The sequence below is a fragment of the Chenopodium quinoa genome, unplaced genomic scaffold (genome assembly GCF_001683475.1).
Source record: "Chenopodium quinoa cultivar QQ74 unplaced genomic scaffold, ASM168347v1, whole genome shotgun sequence".
In the NCBI taxonomy this organism is placed as follows: Eukaryota; Viridiplantae; Streptophyta; class Magnoliopsida; order Caryophyllales; family Amaranthaceae; genus Chenopodium; species Chenopodium quinoa.
The window spans coordinates 3,335,234-3,353,234 of NW_018743262.1; the positions used below are offsets into that span (position 1 = coordinate 3,335,234).

Genomic DNA, 18,001 nt, shown 5'->3' on the forward strand with positions numbered 1-18,001 from the left:
GAGCTGAGCTTTGATGGCCACGTGTCAGCGTACAAGTCAGGTAGAAAACACAGTAGTACAGTGAGCAGTTGATCAACAAACCCGACCAACCTAATATTCAATTCTATAACGTAACGTCATCTTCCAATTCCACCAATACAAACTACTTTGTACAAACTAGTATTTCCTCAAATTACACCATCTATTTATTCTGTTTTGAATTAGTTAAGCAACTAAACTAATACAACCATATACTATATAGTTTACACAATAAAACCTTATATTTATGCTCCTTCAATTCAATATCATTATTCCTCATCTTAAGTCATATTTCCTCTAACATAACTTCCTACAACAATGCCTATTTCCCTCTTGATCACCTCTACTCTTTCACAATTCTTGAGCTCGTGGCGTCGTCCAATGATAATATATGCTGGAGTGTGGACACTCCTTCTCACGGTGACTGTGGCGGTGGCGGCCTTAACCCCGGAAACTACCTTTATATGGGCTATAACACCAACATCACCGTTTTCAACTGCTTGTAAATCAGAAGGTAGCTTAAGGGTACCGGTAGACCTTCCATCGGATGTCGTTTGCTTGCCGGCGAAGTACTTTCAACGTTCAAAGATTGATCTTTTTGTGTCTCCAATATTTGCTGCTCTTGTAGTTGCTAGCTCTGCTTGTGTAGTCAGAAGTTTTGGCATGTGATTCTGTTTAAAAATGTTAATGAATATCTTGGCAAATGAATTTTTCTTTTTTTTTTTTTTTTTTTTTTTTTTTTTTGGCGAGCAACATATTTTTTTTGGTAATTAACCCTTAATTTGCACGGAAAAAAATATATTCCCTCTGTTTCTAAATATAGTTTTCATTTGACTTATTTGAGTCAAAATTTGAAGGCTTTGACCATAAATTCTTGTTACTTTATAAGAAATTATAGTTGGGATCTTGTAGGATTCCCACATTTTATATTTTACTAATATCAAGTTTTAATATTTACGTGTATGAAAATAGAAATATAAACGCTTTAATACACGTCTTGAAGATCGTGGAAAGTCAATTGGAAACCGTATTTAGAAATGGAGGGAGTGGTACGGATTACCAATTTTTTTTTTGACATAAACACATCTTCATTGTTCAATTATATAAAAGGCTTAAATAGAATATAGTGAACTTCCTAAAAAAAGCATATATAATAAACTTCAATTTAATATTCTTCCTCCATTATTTGTTAACTGCAACAATTACTATATTTGGATGTTAAGCTTTAATTACAACAAAAAAATTTCTTTCCTTTTTTGGTAAGTTTTCTTTACCGAAATGACGAATATACCATCACTTAAAAATTATTAACACATAATACTATATACAATTACAAATCATTATAATCCCAATATAACTTAATTAAAATCAGATTCATCCCCATTTCCCATTATCTTTCTCTATCCTCCTTCATTCTCCATCTTCATCTCTCATTTTCCCAATTATATTTCTCTCCCCTCCTTCAACTATTCTCATCAATTGATGAAGAAGATCACCTTTTAGTTATTCAATTTCAAATCTGGGTTTTGGGGGTTGCACAAGTGCTTCGTGGGTGGTGGTTTTGTGGGTTGGTGGTTTGTGGGTTAGGTGGTGGATTGTGGATTTGGTTTCGTGTGGGTAAGCTAGGTGGTGGGTTCGTGGGTTAGTGGTGGTGGTTCGAGTGGGAAGCTAGATGGTGGGTTTGTGGGTTTGTGGTGGTACGTGGGTTCGCGTGGGTAAGCTAGGTGGTATGTTCGTGGGTTTGTGGTGGTGGGTTCGCGTGGGTAAGCTAGGTGGTGGCTTCGTGGTAGATTTGGGTTTGCGTGTGTAAGCTAGGAAATGGATTGGGTTCGTGGTGGTGGTTCTAGGTTCGTGGGTGGTGGTTTCTAGGTTCGTGATGGTGGGTTCATGGGTGGTTTCTAGGTTCGTGGTGGTTTATGGTTTCGTGTTGGTGCTTGGTGGTTCTGTTTAATTGTGGTGGTTGTTTTTGTTGATTTAATATTAAGTACATACCCTTACTTTTCATTAATCACGGTTAAGAAATTTTACCTTGGGTTCCGTGCACACCCCCTTTGTTGCAATTAACAATTAACAATTAACGGAGAAAATAAGTTTTTTGGTACTTGTAGGAGTCGTTTGAAGTGCGCCTACGTTAAAGCATGTGTGAATATGCTTGGCACTCATAGGAAGTGGGAATTGACATAATACGATTAGGGACAAGAAAAAGTAGGGAGCCGCCAACAAGTTTTTAAGGAATTTGTAAACCGTTAACGGATCATTTAAGGCAACCACGATTAAGGGACAACGAAAGGCAACAACAACTGACCTGTGAGGTTACTAACTCCATATGGTTCAGAACCACGAAAGGAGGATCGGGGATGATAGTACGAAGTGAATCATGGAGTCACGTTCACATGTATTGGCCTCTAATCGATTCTTATAGTAAAAAGTGATTCTTGCGATCTCAAAGGCATGCAAACAAAGATTCAATTTGCTACAAACTATTATTAAGTTTAATTGGTTGAATATTAATGCAACACATAATTCTAAAATATCACTCGATTAAATAACAAGATTAAAAAGAAACCTAAACCGATTGTCCAAATTATCTTATTAAGCGTGATTTTCAATTACATATTCCCTTTAAACATGCAATGTGGTGATCATAATAACAATAGAATTAACATTAATATTGGAAGCAATTTAACAATAATCCAACATTATAAAATCGTTAGAAAAATAATAGAAGTAAAAGGAACATAATTCTTACTTTGATTAAGCTTGCTTGCAACTATAAAACAATAAACGAGTTAGTAACTTCAAGGAAATAAATAAAACAATAATTAAAATCAAATTAAACAGAGTTGATTTGGGGCCAAACCCTCAAACAGTTCTACCTTTCACGCCTTGGTTTAAGGACAGAACCTCGAGTAAAGTACGGACTCCTTGGAGTGCTTAAAGAAGGTATTTTAAAAGAATAAGGTAGGCTAGTGTTTAGGCTAGAGCATAGAAGAGAGAAGAAGGAATTAATTGATGCCCCGAACAACAGAAATGAGAGGGTATTTATAAGAAAAATGAACAGAGGGAACACACGGAACCCTAAAAAGATAAAAACCCTACAAAATACTATCACGACACGACAAAATATGTCGTGACACGGGGGAACATGGTGTCACGCGGGATAGTTTTGTTGTGACGCGGGAAATAATTAACCTACGGAAGATAAAACGGGTGAAGGATTTACGCCGAAAAAACATTGAATAGCCCCATGTCACGGGATTGGCACCGTGACGCGGGAAATTATATCGTGACACGGTGCAAAACCCCGTAGCGCGGTAACTGCTCCCATGACACGGTGGATTTTACTTCCATTTTTGATCCAAATTCACTTTTACCCTATTACGCTCAGCATTTTTAAGTGCCGATTCATAATTAATTGAGCTAAAGTAATAAATAATGCAAAATGAATAAAAAGATTTGGGCCAAAATAAAAAATTTGACTATGTTTTGATTAAACATTAAGACTGATTTTATGACCTGAGTTTGATTGACTATGAATTTTAATCACTCCTAGGTTTAAATACTCAACCCGACCAATAATGGCGGTGAAAAAATGTTCATCATCAGATTTGGATCCGGGGAGACATTTTTTTGTGTCTACAGAGGCCCCACTTTGATTGAGTATGTAGAAACATCAGTTTCGAAAACGATAGTCAAAGTAGTCGATAGGTACGGAGAATGATTTAAGACGTTCTGCAATCCTAAATCACTCTGTATACGACTATACGCCGATACCTGCAGAAAAATGTTAGTTCTACAGATAAAAGAATAAAGGGATAGAATGCTTATCTGACACCATCGGTGACAAATGAGTTTGGTAGCTTCCTATGCTTGAAGGAATCCGTCGGATGACGTTTTGTTGAGATACTTTCCATGCCTGAGGAAAGTTGACTGATGAGTTTGGTAGCTTTCTAAGCTTGAAGAAATATACCGGATGATACTTTCCATATATGCTTGAGGAAGGTCGACATATGAATTTGGCGGCTTTCTATGCTTGAAGAAATCCACTGTTAATACTTTCCATGCTTGAGGAAAGTCGACTGATGAATTTGGCGATTTTCTATGCTTGAAGAAACCCACCGATAATAAATACTTCCCATGCTTGAGGAAAGTCGCTAGATAATTTTGAAAGTTTTCTATACTTGAAGAAACCCATCGGTTGAGATACTTTCCATGCTTAAGGAAATTCGACATATGATGTGATTGCTGACTTCTTCGCTTTAAGAGGTGACAACGACTGACAATTTTCCATGCTTGAGGAAAAACTTGTCTAATGAGATTGCAAGTCTCTGTGTATTGAGAACCTTGCACCGTGAAATGATGGTGGTTCGATTGTCCCCGAATGTGGGCTGTAATTGGTTCGCTTACCCCGAACGTGGGTTGTAATTGATTCATACCTTCAAGTCGACTATCAGACCATGTTGGGTGTTTAAATGTCAAAAATGTGGCCTTGATGCTTGCTAGGGGTAAAATAGTAATTTTGGTACAATTTAAATATCAGTTAGAATTTTCCGCGTATTTTCGGTGAGAAAATAACTGTCCAAAAGCCGCGAAAAATCGTCCAAACTTGGTCAAAGATGCAAGGAATATTCGCTAGAGCTTCCAGGAGCGTGCAGGCCACGCGCCTTTGCATCGTGCCACATGGAAAATTGTCGTGACACTGCGTCATTTGCCGTCAGACGACATTTTTCTTTTTTTTGTTTTTATTTATTTTATTTATTCGTGCTGCTAAGTTGTTGAGAGATTTCGGGGGTGCACGCGTGTCACGTGGCTAAATGTTGTGACACGACAGTTCTTCCCGAGACGCGGCATATATTTGCGTGGCACGATAATTTTTTTTCTACTGAAATGGTCAGCGTACTGAAATGTTGCTCCCGTTGATTCGCTTGATTACCGCGTCACGTGGAGCTTTCCCGTGACACGACATGTGTCCCCGTGTCACGGTGCTCTTTTGGTGCCTTTAAAATCAAAAAACGGTAGCTGCTTCTTCCTATTTTCATTTTGCTGCTGCTCGAACCTTTTTGCTGTTCTTGAAGCTCATCCTTCTTGTTTTCTTTATTTTTTTTTAAATTTTCGTTCGAGTTATCGCACCGCAGCCTTCAGCATCGTGACACGACGACTTATACCGTACCGCGTTGCGGCATTCAGACACCGTGCCATGGTGAGTTTCCTGCTGCTGTTCGAGTTCTCCGCGATGAATCATAATGGAAATGAATTTATCAATATAAAGATGAATATTTTTTAGAAAAAAATTGTCAAAAATAAGCCAAACTTTGCATGATAAGCTCAAAATAAGTCATAATTTCGATTAACCCAAAATAAGTCGAATTTTTAGTAGTGTTTTCTTTTAATAAGTCCAATGACCTACAACCTACTAATTAAGTAATTTTTTTAATTAAAAATAATTTATAAAATGTTAAATATAATTACATTAAATAAACAAATTAAAAAAAAACTTTAAAAAAAAAAATCAATCCCCCATCCCCACCATCTCAGGGGTTGTTGCGTTCATTATAATTTTGTTTAAATGGAATTTCTAATTTTGGGTGTAAAGGATAATAACTTTCTCGATTTTGGGTGTTAAAGATCAAATTAATAATAATAATAATTATTTTTTTATGTAAAATCTTGATTTGATTGGTGATGACGTGAAGGGATCCCGAGCAACCTGCAGATTATTATTATGAAGTCGGACCTAAAATTATAGACACTCCAGAAACCAAGTTTAGGATTAAGGTTTGTTGGGTTGTTTAAAATTTTTTTGGGCTTTATTTAAGTTTTAGTAATTGAAATTGCTAATAGAATGTTGATTTCTTTCAATAAACATTGCTTTGTGCTGAAAATACATGATTTTGCCAATTGCAATGATTGCATAAAATGATAGAATTATGGGTTTTTAGGGAAAATGTTGAATGCTTCTTGTTGTTGTGCTTGGTTTATGAGCCAGTTATTGGCTTTAAATTTGTATTATGGAGATATGATGATTGAATGGGTAGGATCTTGGATCATATGTGTATAAACTACGGAATTAGACAGGTAGCATTATGTCCGTATCCACTTAAACGAGGTTTTTGAACAAAAGTTTTATAGCCAATAGATGCATTTCAATTAAATACAATAGGCATCCTTAATCCTTTGAACATGATTAGTGTTTGTGGACTGCTGTCTTTATGAGCTTTTTGGCATTGTTGAATGTGATTTCATATTTTAATTTTTTTTCAATAAATAGCCAATGATGAAATCAGTTAAAAACACCAAAGGCTTAGTTGACAAAATTCTGCAATTTCGAGGTTTTTTGAATTATTCTATTTGTGTTTCTGTCTGGATCCGATTACCCGAGAACCCGAGCCTGAGATCCTGATACTTCTATCGGCAAGCTGAGAACCTACACAATGAATAAAAGTTAGCTAGCCCCGGGGTGATCCGGGGATAACCACTCCGATGATAAAGTTAGAATGTGTTTAAGAAAAAGAAGAGAAGTAAGAGAGAGAAAGTAGAGAGAGAGAGAGAGTAATAAATGCTAACCTCCTTAATGAACCTTAACCTACTATTTATAATACTCTTCATGATAGGTGGCTAAATGGCATGCAGGGCTTTTCTTGCCAAGTGTCAAGCTGCTGCTGCCACGTGTTGAGTACCGACAAGCCGACATGTCTGCTTTTAAACATATCAACCTATTTGATTACATTGTCGAATCTATACCCGTATTTATAAAGATGTCAGCCCATTTTACATATCTCCTCATACAATTAGTCCCCCAAGTGAGGACGTTAGATTGCAAATCAACGTTCTCACTTTAGGGTACTTGTTAGATATATGTAGCTCGTTTCCTGTACTCCGTCGAGCATTTTTCTGGAATTATGTAATGTAATATTTAGGATGACTTCTTGTAAGTTGAAATGTAACATCTTATTGGAGTTCCCCGGTGTTTATAGCCATTTTCGTTGTATTTTTGATTCGGAAATTATAGTTAACCATATCATAAGTAGAAAATTCCTTTTTTTTTACCCCCAAGTGACCTTGTTTGTCGATAGCAGACAAGGTCTACTCGACAAAATCACTAGGAGCGAAAAAACTCCTTTCCCCCCCAAGTGAACTTGTTTGCCGATAGCAAACAAGGTCTACTTGACAAAATAACTAGGAGCGAAAAAACTCCGTTCCCCCCCAAGTGACCTTGTTTTCGATAGCAGACAAAGTCCACTTGACAAAATAATTGGGAGCGAAAAAACTCCTTTTCCCCCCAAGTGATCTTGTTTGCCGATAGCAGACAAGGTCTACTTGACAAAAATAACTGGGAGCGAAAAAACTCTGTTTTCCCCCCTAAGTGACCTTGTTTGCCGATAGTAGACAAGGTCTACTTGACAAAATAACTGTGAGCGAAAAAAACTCCGTTTCCCCCCAAGTGACCTTGTTTGTCGATAGCAGACAAGGTCTACTCGAAAAAATAAATGGGAGCGAAAAAACTCCGTTTCCCCCCCGCCCAATTGACCTTGTTTGCCGATTGCAGACAAGGTTTACTTGACAAAATAACTGGGAGCGAAAAAACTCCGTTTTCCCCCCCCAAGTAACCTTGTTTTCCGATAGCAGACAAGGTCTACTTGACTAAGTAAAGTCTGATAGGCGGAAGTTTTAGGGCCTTATTTCGTTGGGTGGGAATTTTCGCAAACTTAAGGACACGTGTCTTCTATCCCGCTGCTGCTTTTTAAAACGTTACTTCTATTTCGTTCGTTGGATCTATGAACCGCCTTTCACTTCAACTGCTTCTTTAACTTCCTTTATAGATAAAAAAAACTACCTCACTTCTTACTTTTCACTTTTCATTTTCCTTCAATTCTCTCAAAGAAGCGTTTATTTCACCACCGTTTTCATCATATCTTTTCTGACAATTTGTTGTGTCTTTTCGACATTCTTCACCGTTCAATTTCCCTGCGCTATCTTTTTGCGGTAGTGAAAGTTTTTCCGTCACTTTCGTTTTGCTGATTCCCGTCGAAGGTATTTTCAAACCTTAACTTTAATTTTGCATGTTATTTTTCCTTGCTCGATTTTTAGGTTATTTTCTTTTTTAAATGTCCAAGAACAACATTGAGGAAGAGGTGCCTAGTCTTAGCAATGTTAGGCGTCGTTTGATTAGGAAATCTTTAGGCAAAGATATCGGTAGGGGTCAGGGTAATACATCATGTCTTTCTGACAATATTGACGATCCTTTTGAACCCTTAACCTCCGAGGAGCAAAAGCGTGCCTATATTCGCCATAGAATTATTGCCCACCGTGAACAAGCTCTTAATCCAAACAATCTTGATATCCCTGCTGAGACTGAAATACTTGAAGTTGAGCCTGTTAGTGTCAGTTATCATTTACGCAGCTTTGCCGAGAAACACTATTTTGATCAATACGACACTAATGTTGGAAATATAGGTATAAACACTATGCCGAGAGTAAAGCGTACCAGTTTTCAGCCTGAGGTTGCTGCTCATGATGCCGCTGACGAGGCTGAATCCAGTAAGAAACCTGGGCAGGCTCAGGTTGTGAATTCTTCTAAATCAGATATGGAAACTCCTCCAAACCCACAAAGAAATCAGCCATCTCCTGTGCATGAGTCTGCCGTCAACTCTATTCTTGACGACGATGAGACTCAAGAAGGTAGTATCAATACCGAGAGTAAAGAAGATGTGGTTAATATGAACGCGGAAGTTATTCAAGAAGAGAGTTTGGATGAGGGGTATAATTTTGAGACTGATGGTGCGGAATTCCGACAACCCCTTGTCTTGGCTGCTAACCGCAAAGTATCAGAGGCTAAAATAAATGACAATTTTAGGAAAACGACACTGGAAAGATATTACTGCTGTCGTGCCAAAAAATTTTACAAACTCCCTGATAGGTATGAGTTAACAATTCCCCCTTTTAGATCTTCAGTGTTGGATTTCCCTGCCGGCCATGTTGTTGTTTATGCTGAGCACTTTGATTTCGGCCTTCATTTTCCTCTCCATCCTTTTGTTGCCAAAATTTTGAAGGCTTGGGATGTGTGCTTAGTACAGCTAACTCCTCCCACCATCCGTGCCTTTATAGCCCTGGTATGGGTTATGTTATATAGAAATTATCCTTTAACCCTTAATGCATTTAGACGACTGCTCACCCTGAAAAGAGATGATCAATCGGAAGGGTGGTGGTCCTTGTACACTCAACCTAGTAAATATACTATTCACCCTAAATTTTCAAGATGTAAGGGGTGGCAAGATAAGTTTTTCTTCATATCGGTTCCTGAGGATTTTCCACTCAGGAGAACATTTTTTCAACCTCATTTAAGGTTCGAGTCTATTCCCGAGAAAGATCTCGGCAAACATGAGCGCAGAGCTGTCAATCACTTTGACGTTCTAGAATCTGATAACGGTGACGGTAAAGTACGTCTAACCCCTAAGGTGTGGGTGCCGAATGTGAGTTACATTCTCGGCAACGCTCCTTTGTCTCATGTCGGTCTTTGCTGGACTGACAGTTATGGTACTAACTCATTCATTTTTGTTAACCTTACGCCTTTGCATTTTTTATTTTATCATGTGCATATAATTTTGCTTTAAGATAGAATTTGAGCTTAATTTCACATTCTTTGCTTTTCAAAATTTCAGGTATTGTTAAGTTGGACAACAAACAACTTGGGTTGTCGGCCGACGGGAAGAAGGTTATAAAGCGTTATCCAAAAGCCTCTAAGCCTTCTTACGATACTCTTGCCACATATTGTAGTCGCGCTCCTGCTGTCAGTGCTAAGAGAAAAGCTGAAAGTATGGCCGACGACAATGATAAGAAGAGGAAGCTGACATCCCTTACTAATCGGCGAGGTGGTGGTGTCAGGACTAACAGCCCAAGACAACCTGAACAGCGTGTCACCAAAAAAAATCAGGCTGACAGCAAAGAGATTCCTCCTTCCCCCAAAGTTCAAGTGAAAACAGTTGTTCACAGCTCTGAACCAATCGTTAAAAAGGTAATAGATGGAGTGGAGATTGAAGATCTCACCAATACTCCTGAATCTCCCCCCAACTCAGCCTAACACTTCCAGCCAGCCGACATCGCAATATCGTTCCTACCGCTGCCGGCGATTCTAACACTAGCGTTCCCGGCCTCATCTATCGGTCTAACTAATGGATTGAGCGTCCTAACGAGAGGTTTCCGGAAGCTGTTATTAAAGGGTTCTCTGTCCCTTCTGGCCATTCTGGAGATCGGTGGCAACTTGACATTGATGCATGCCGGAATGAGTGGATGATCACTGATGACCCAATGTAAGGTGGGACTCTTCGTTATGGGCTTCTGAGCAATCTAACCCTCCCAATGGACAGACCTGTTGGTCCCATTGGCCCCCTTGCCGCCATGCACATGCATAATATGATGAAGGTATTCATCATTTTTCATTATTACCATTTTCATATACTTGTAACTTTTTATTATGTTTATTATTTTTATTATTGGAACGCTGACTTATCTTTACTTTTCCCATACTCAGGCTGTTATGTCTGGCACTGAGCTTGTTGAGATGTACCGATATTACCAAGAGCAGCATCATCAAGCTTCCGCTAGCCAGAGCGCACTGTAAACGGCCTTAGACAATGTTGATAAAGGCTTTACACAAATTAAAAGAAGCCAAAGAGAGGGACGATTTTGAGATGTCGACTCTCAGGGATAAAGCTTCCAAGGTGGAGGGTCTCGAGTTGGAAGTTCGACAACTTAAGACCCAAAATGCTGAGAAGAACCAGGCCATTGAGTGTCTTCCTGCCCTTGAGAGAGATCTCAATGACACCAAGGTTTCCATCCACAACCTTGAAGACAAGGTTCAGAAGTTGGAAGCTGACAAGTCTGGAATCCGACAGAGAGTAGTTGGCCGCTATTTGGCATCTCAGGAATTTGTACAGGCTTCAAGACCGTTTTGATGGAGGATGGACTGCTGCCAAGAGATGCATTGCTCATGCCGCTTGTTGGAAGAAAGAGGACTGGGTTATAGTTGAAAAGGCTTTCAACGAGGAAGCTTACAAGATTCCTTCCGGGTTCGAGGAACAGAAGTTTGCGGATGAAGATCTTTTCAACCTCGTGCCGAACGCTGATGATGGCCCTTCAGATCCCTGTATCTTAAACTCTCCTGTTCCTGAAAACACACAAGCTTGAAGGCGCGGGCAGTCATCACCGACATCCTCTTGTGGGTCTTGCATAATTGGGCCTTATCAGCTATAATTTGAAATATGTAATCATCTGTTTTTGTTCAACTGTTTTTTTTTACAATGCTGTTTTATCGGCATATACCCTTTTTTGTGGTGATGCCTGTTGATTGTCATCTTTGATTATCGTGAACATGTCATATTTGTTCTTGAATTTTTAATTATCAGCTATTCCTGTTTTATCACGAATTTTATACTTGCTAAATTTTCGTAAAAAATTTATCTATATCGACGTCATACTTTTTGCAATTTTATCAACTGTTGCCTTTTCCAGCTTTAACTTTTCAATTATAACAAGGATAATATCAATTAGGATATATTACCCTTATCTCCGGCCCCCCTAGTGTTATATATTTGTTACACAATTATATGCACTAGGTCGAAATTTCTTTTGCTGACTCAAAGTACAATATCGGTCACCTACTGCACTACTTTCAGAGTCAGTTAGGCACCCTCTCGGCGATCATTATCAAAGCTATGCCTCTTGTCGGCATATACTTGAATTGATTCTACCGGAATTATATTTTGAACCAGCACCCTCGCGAGTGAATGATCACAACTGATCAGATTGTAAGTGCATTAACTTCACGGAAGCGGTTTTAAGCTGTCCGTCCTACTTAACGGTGATCTGTTAAATGGACGATGCTTTTTTTTCGACGACACAATTTCTGATAACTTTCTTATATTCATCACTGATATTTTTCTAACTAATGTCAGTTTCATTGCTTACAAAATGACATTACATTACTTACACATAATACTTTTTAAGTACTACCGTATCCCAAACATTTTTTAACGGCTTTCTATCCATTGTTTCCAAGTAAAAGGACCCTTGCATTACCATGTCTCTTATCCGGTATGGTCCTTCCCAATTTGCCGTCAACTTTTTATCTTCATTACCTTTCCCTGTTGCACTGTTCTTAGCAGTACCAGATCTCCTTTACACAAAGGCCGATAAGCAACCTGTTTGTTATATGCCCTTGTAGGCAGATGACTTAATTGCTGCTTTCTCCTGTACTTCAGGTAGGAAATCCAGTTGTTGTCGTAACAACAAATCATTTTGATCTTCACAGTAATGCTGAATTCTGAATGTCGGCAACCCTACTTCAGCCGGCACCACTGCTTCTGTTCCAAATACCAATGTGAAGGGTGACTCCCCTGTTGCTTCTCTAATCGTTGTTCTGTTTTCCCAAAGAATTTCCGGTATTAAATCAGCCCACAAACCCTTCGCATCTTCAATTTTCTTTTTAATTGCTGCTATGATTTGCTTGTTCGCTGCTTCTGCCTGGCCGTTTGATTGCGGATGGCACACTGCCGCATATATAAACTTTACTTTGTACATGGCCAAAAGATCTTTGACCGGCTTACAATCAAAATGAGATCCATGTTCAAAGACTATTGCCATCGGCAACCCAAATCTCGTGAAAATACTTTTTCAGATAAACTTTTTTACTTCCGACGATGTTATCTTCGCTACTGGCTCTGCCTCTATCCATTTTGTGAAGTAATCTACTCCCACTATGAGAAACTTTCTTCCTCCTTTTGCCGAAGGAAACGACCCTACTATATCCATCCCCCATTGTGCAAAAGGGACTGGATTTAGTATTGGCGTTAAATCATTTGGCGGCAAATTGATTGCGTGTGCAAACATCTGACACTTCTCACATTTTTTCACATATCTGACATCATCCTCGTTCATAGTCGGCCAGTAATATCCCTTTCTCATTGCTTCTCGTGACAGAGCTCTTGCACCGAGATGATTCTCGCAAGTGCCTTAATGTATTTCTTCAATTAACCTGGCAGATTCAAAATATGTTATGCATCTTTGCAACGACAATGAGAATCCTCTTTTATACAACTGAACTTGACACATAATGAACCACACATTGTCTTTCCACAATTTTTTGGATTCCCCCTTATCAAATGGCAATGCTCCATATAGGAGTACACCAATATCTTATCAAACAACTGTGTGCCGTTACCGACAGAAAGTACTTGTTCTGACTCTTCATCAATACTTTTCTGCTTCAAGATCTCTACCATGACTGTTCTTTCCAAGTCATTAAAGCTTGAACTGGCCAACCTTGCCAAGGCATCAGCTTGTGCATTCTATACTCTCGGTACCAGCCTGATTTCAAAATACTGCAATTGTGCTGTTAACTGCTTCATCTTTTCAAGGTACTTTATCATTGTTGGCTCTCGCGTTTCATATTCTCCGGTATACTGGCTGGATACTAACTAAGAATCGGTTGTTAGAACCAACCGTTTTGCTTCCACTGCTATTGACAACTAAACCTCGGCTATTGCTGCTTCATACTCAACTTTATTATTGGTGACCTTGAACTTAAACTTCATTGCATACTCAAAAACTTTCCCATCTAGATTCGTTATCACTATTCCTTCCCCTTACCTTGTTGATGTCGCGGAACCGTCCACCGATACCTACCAAGTTCCCAACTCTTCTTCTTCATCATTATATGAGGTTTCAACAATGAAATTGGACAAGGTCTGAGCCTTGATTGATGTTCTGGGCTTATAACGCAACTCATACTCCGAAAACTCCACTGCCCATGTTAACAATTGGCCTGATGTGTTCATCTTATGCAATGATTTTTCCAATGGATAATTCGTTAGAATATCTATAGGATGAGCATCAAAATACGGCCTCAACTTCCTTGCCGCCATCACCACTGCTAACACCATTTTTTCTATTACCGGATATCTGCGTTCAGCCACATTCAGAACATGGCTAACAAAGTATAATGGCAATTGTTGTTTCTTCCTTTCTACTAACAGCACTACTGAAGTTGTTTTTTGGGAAGCCGAGATGTAAAGTTGTAACAATTCTCCCCTCTCCGTTCTTGCAATCGTCGGAAGAGATATCAGATGGTTCGTCACCACCTCCAGCGCATCACTTTGTTCCTTACCCCCATTCAAATGTCTTATTCTTCCGTAAAATCATAAAAAACGAAAGGGCCTTATTAGCTGACTTGCTGATAAACCGAGTTAACCTTGCCATTCTTCCAGTCAACCTTTGTATATCTCGAATAGTTTTCGGCTGTTTCATCTCCAATAATGCATTTACCTTATTAGGATTTGCATCTATTCCCCGTTCACTGACCATGAAGCCTAAAAACTTCCTTGATCGAACTCCAAACACACACTTCTCTGGGTTTAATTTCATCTGATATCTTAGTAAAGTCTCAAATGTTTCCCTCAAATCCGCTATGTGATCCTCCTTCTCCTTACTCTTCACAATCGTATCATCCACATTTACCTCTACATTACACCCCTTTTGCTTTTAAAAGATCTTATCTACCAACTTCTGATATGTTGCTCTCGCATTTTTCAACCCAAACGACATTTCCTTATAACAATACACACCAGCATATGTTATAAAGGCCGTTTTTGCTCTACTTGCCTTATGAAGACTGACCTGATGATATCCTGAGAATGCATCCAAGAAACTGAGCATAGCATGGCCGGAAGTGGAGTCCACCAATCTATCTATACGAGGAAATGGATAGCAATCTTTTTGACAAGCTTTGTTCAAATCAGTGACGTCTACACACATTCGCCACTTTCCTGTCGGCTTTTTCACCATTACAACATTTGCCAACCATTCTAGATAAGTGCATGGTTCAATAAACCCTGCCGCTAAGAGCTTATTAACCTCAGCTTGTATGGATTCCACCTTCTCAGTTGAGAAATTGCGTTTCTTTTGCCTTATCGGTCTGAACTTTCTATCCACATTCAACTTAAGCTCCATCACTTCAGGATGTATTCCCGGCATCTCACTTGCCGAAAATGTGAAAACGTCCGCATTCTCACGAAACATACTTATCAAGTGGAATCTCATATCTACAGCCATATCTGCTCCAACCCTAACCATCCTACTTGAATCATCTGGTTGCAACTCAACTTGCACCGTTTCTCCACTTGGTGACGGCCTTGGGGTCTCCTTTGGCCTTGCATCAAAGTTTTTCATGGCCAAATCCTATACCGTTGGTTCCTTTTCTTTTATAGGATTATTCGGTATCGGACAATTCCCAACTGGATTTTTCAAAGCTTTTACATAATAAGACTTTGCCACTACCTGGCCTCCGTGGATCTTTTCAACAACTCCCATATTCGACACATAAGCTATCGTGAGATGATAAGTTGACACTACTGCCTGCACATCATGAATTATCGGTCTGCCGATAATTGCATTATAAGCCGATGGCACATCTACCACCAGGAATTCTTACATCACATCCCTTGATGTTGGCCCTTCACCTAGCCGCACTGGTAGAACTATGCTTCCTTCCGGTCTCACTGTTGATCCATTAAACCCAATGATCGGATAAGATACCGGCTTCAAATATTTTCTTCCAATCATCATTTCATCAAAGGCCTTCCTAAACAGAACATTTGTCGAGCTGCCCCCATAAACCAAAACTCTCTTAATGTCAGCTCCGTTTATCTTTGTTAGCAATACCAGCGGATCATCATGAGGGAAGACAATTCCCCTTGCATCCTCATCTATAAACACCACATCAGGGATTGAATCTGGCCGAGGACGGTTATCGACATCTAAGGCATACACTATATGACGGTGCTCAGATAGGTGCTTCTTTGCCCCACTGATTGTTCCTCCATGCACGGGCCCCCCCGTTATCACATTTACTCCCCTTCCAGTTGATAACGGTGGCATTCCTCCGTCCCCTTTTCAGACTATTCCAACCTGCGACCTCTCTGGCCTTGCTTCTAACTTTTGTCTTTCTATCTGCCGAGGTGGTGGTTGACTTCCCCCTGCATTCAACCGATACTGATTCAAGTGCCCTTTCCTTATCAGCTCTTCGATGTTATCTTTCAATTGTGTGCACTCCTTAGTATAGTGACCCACATCTCTATGGAACATACAATACTTCTTGACATCTCTCGGCCTCGCCTTCATCGTGATTGGCCTTGTCCATCCTTATCTGTTTTGATTCACCGAATAGATTGCTGCCCTAGGCGTATTCAGGGGCGTATATGTACTGTATCGCATTGGTGGTTTTGCAGCCCTAACCTCCTGCCGATTTCCCCCTCCCCTACCTAGGGTCGAAGTTCTCAGCCTTCCACTTCTTGAGGATGCACCTTCAAACTGATATTTTCCCTTTTCAGCAAACACATTCTTGTTACTTGTCTTCATTAATTCTTCACTCTTGATGTAATCATGAGCCTTGTTAAAAGTTGCTGCCAATGTCGGCAAATTCTTTCTTGTAAGATAACGCTTAAACTGAGAATCGTTCAAGCCGTTCATCAAAGGCATAACTGCTATCTCCTGTGGTAACTTTGGAATTATATTTGCCTCGTTGTTAAACCGTTTGATATAATCCCTCAAAGACTCATCTGGCTTTTGCTCCACCGCCATCAATTCCCCTGAAGTTTTCTACCGCACACTGTTACTAATATATTGCCCCATAAACATCTCAATCAACTTCTCAAAGCTATCTATCGTTCCATTTCCCAGGTCATTGAACCAATCTGCTGTAGCCCTAGTTAAAGTAGTTGGAAAAACCTTACACCAAACGGCATCCGAGTTAGTATACAACATCATATATCCCTCATAGGACGTTATGTATCTGCTGGGATCCCCTCTTCCATCATATCTACAAGTCGGCATTTTAATTTTCTCCATTGGTTGATCGAAGATACCTTGCGCAAACGGTGATGCTCTTAACTGCACCACAGTTCGCAGTGCTTGCCCTTCAACTTGGGATCTTCTCTGCTGCTGAGTTCTTGTGCTAACAGTGTGGCTCGAGGATTGACCCTCTGTCTGTCGCAGTGTTGTATGTGTTCTTACCGGCGTTTCTTCCCGGCGACGCCTTGGTGAATTTGTTGCTTGATTTAACTTTTCACCATGATTTATTAGCGGCGCCCCTCCTCCAACCTGAGCCGTTTTAGCCTCTTTCCTCTTTTTACTCATTGCAGTAATCACCCTAGCTGCTACCTCCAATTCTTCTAGTGTGAATTCAGCCATGGGGTCTACTACCGTCTCCGCCTGCCTTTCTAGGGTTAACAACATGTGGAATTGATTACCTTCTAGAGTATGAGTTTCATCCTCTATCTCAAATTCAGGTTGTGATGTTATTGGTTGATTTATTATCCTACTAATCACAGGTGTTTCATTATTTCCATCCATCAACGTTACTAATTTGTATGTGAGGTTCTTAGGCGATAGAAGTGATCACTGCCCCCTCCTTCTAGCGCCAAATTGTTTCTGTCTGGATCCGATTACCCGAGAACCCGAGCCTGAGATCTTGATACTTCTATCGGCAAACTAAGAACCTACACAATGAGCAAAAGTTTGCTAGCCCCAGGGATGATTCGGGGATAACCACTCCAATGATAAAGTTAGAATGTGTTTAAGAAAAAGAAGAGAAGTAAGAGAGAAAAAGTAGAGAGAGAGAGAGAGAGTAATAAATGCTAACCTCCTTAATGAAGCTTAACCTACTATTTATAATACTCTTCATGACAGGTTGCTACATGGCATGCAGGGCTTTTCTTGCCAAGTGTCAAGCTGTTGCTACCACGTGCCGAGTACCGACAAGCCGACATGTCTGCCTTTAAACATATCAACCTATTTGATAACATTGTTGAATCTATACCCGTATTTATAAAGATGTCGGCCCATTTTACATATCCTCATACAATTTGTTGAAAATTTTATTTTTGTTCTTCATTTTGGCATTAAGAAAGACCTTAGTGAGCTTTTAAGTTCC

General features: G+C 39.7%; 3 protein-coding genes across 3 annotated transcripts; 1 reads left to right on the forward strand and 2 right to left on the reverse strand.

Annotated features, from left to right (window-relative positions):
* Positions 1-336: 336 nt before the first annotated feature.
* On the forward strand, positions 337-687 carry LOC110735274. The gene has a single exon (XM_021915453.1). The coding sequence runs from the start codon at positions 337-339 to the stop codon at positions 685-687; it is 351 nt and encodes a 116-aa protein (XP_021771145.1).
* Positions 688-15,498: 14,811 nt separating this feature from the next.
* LOC110735275 lies at positions 15,499-15,948 on the reverse strand. Its single transcript, XM_021915454.1, has one exon. The coding sequence runs from the start codon at positions 15,946-15,948 to the stop codon at positions 15,499-15,501; it is 450 nt and encodes a 149-aa protein (XP_021771146.1).
* Positions 15,949-16,212: 264 nt separating this feature from the next.
* On the reverse strand, positions 16,213-16,650 carry LOC110735276. Its single transcript, XM_021915455.1, has one exon. It carries the CDS (start codon positions 16,648-16,650, stop codon positions 16,213-16,215), a length of 438 nt encoding a protein of 145 aa, XP_021771147.1.
* Positions 16,651-18,001: the final 1,351 nt, after the last annotated feature.

Excerpts from the sequence above, each read along its gene's own strand:
- LOC110735274 (XM_021915453.1), top strand. The coding sequence starts at position 337 with ATGCCTATTTCCCTCTTGATCACCTCTACTCTTTCACAATTCTTGAGC.
- LOC110735275 (XM_021915454.1), bottom strand. The coding sequence starts at position 15,948 with ATGCCACCGTTATCAACTGGAAGGGGAGTAAATGTGATAACGGGGGGG.
- LOC110735276 (XM_021915455.1), bottom strand. The coding sequence starts at position 16,650 with ATGGCGGTGGAGCAAAAGCCAGATGAGTCTTTGAGGGATTATATCAAA.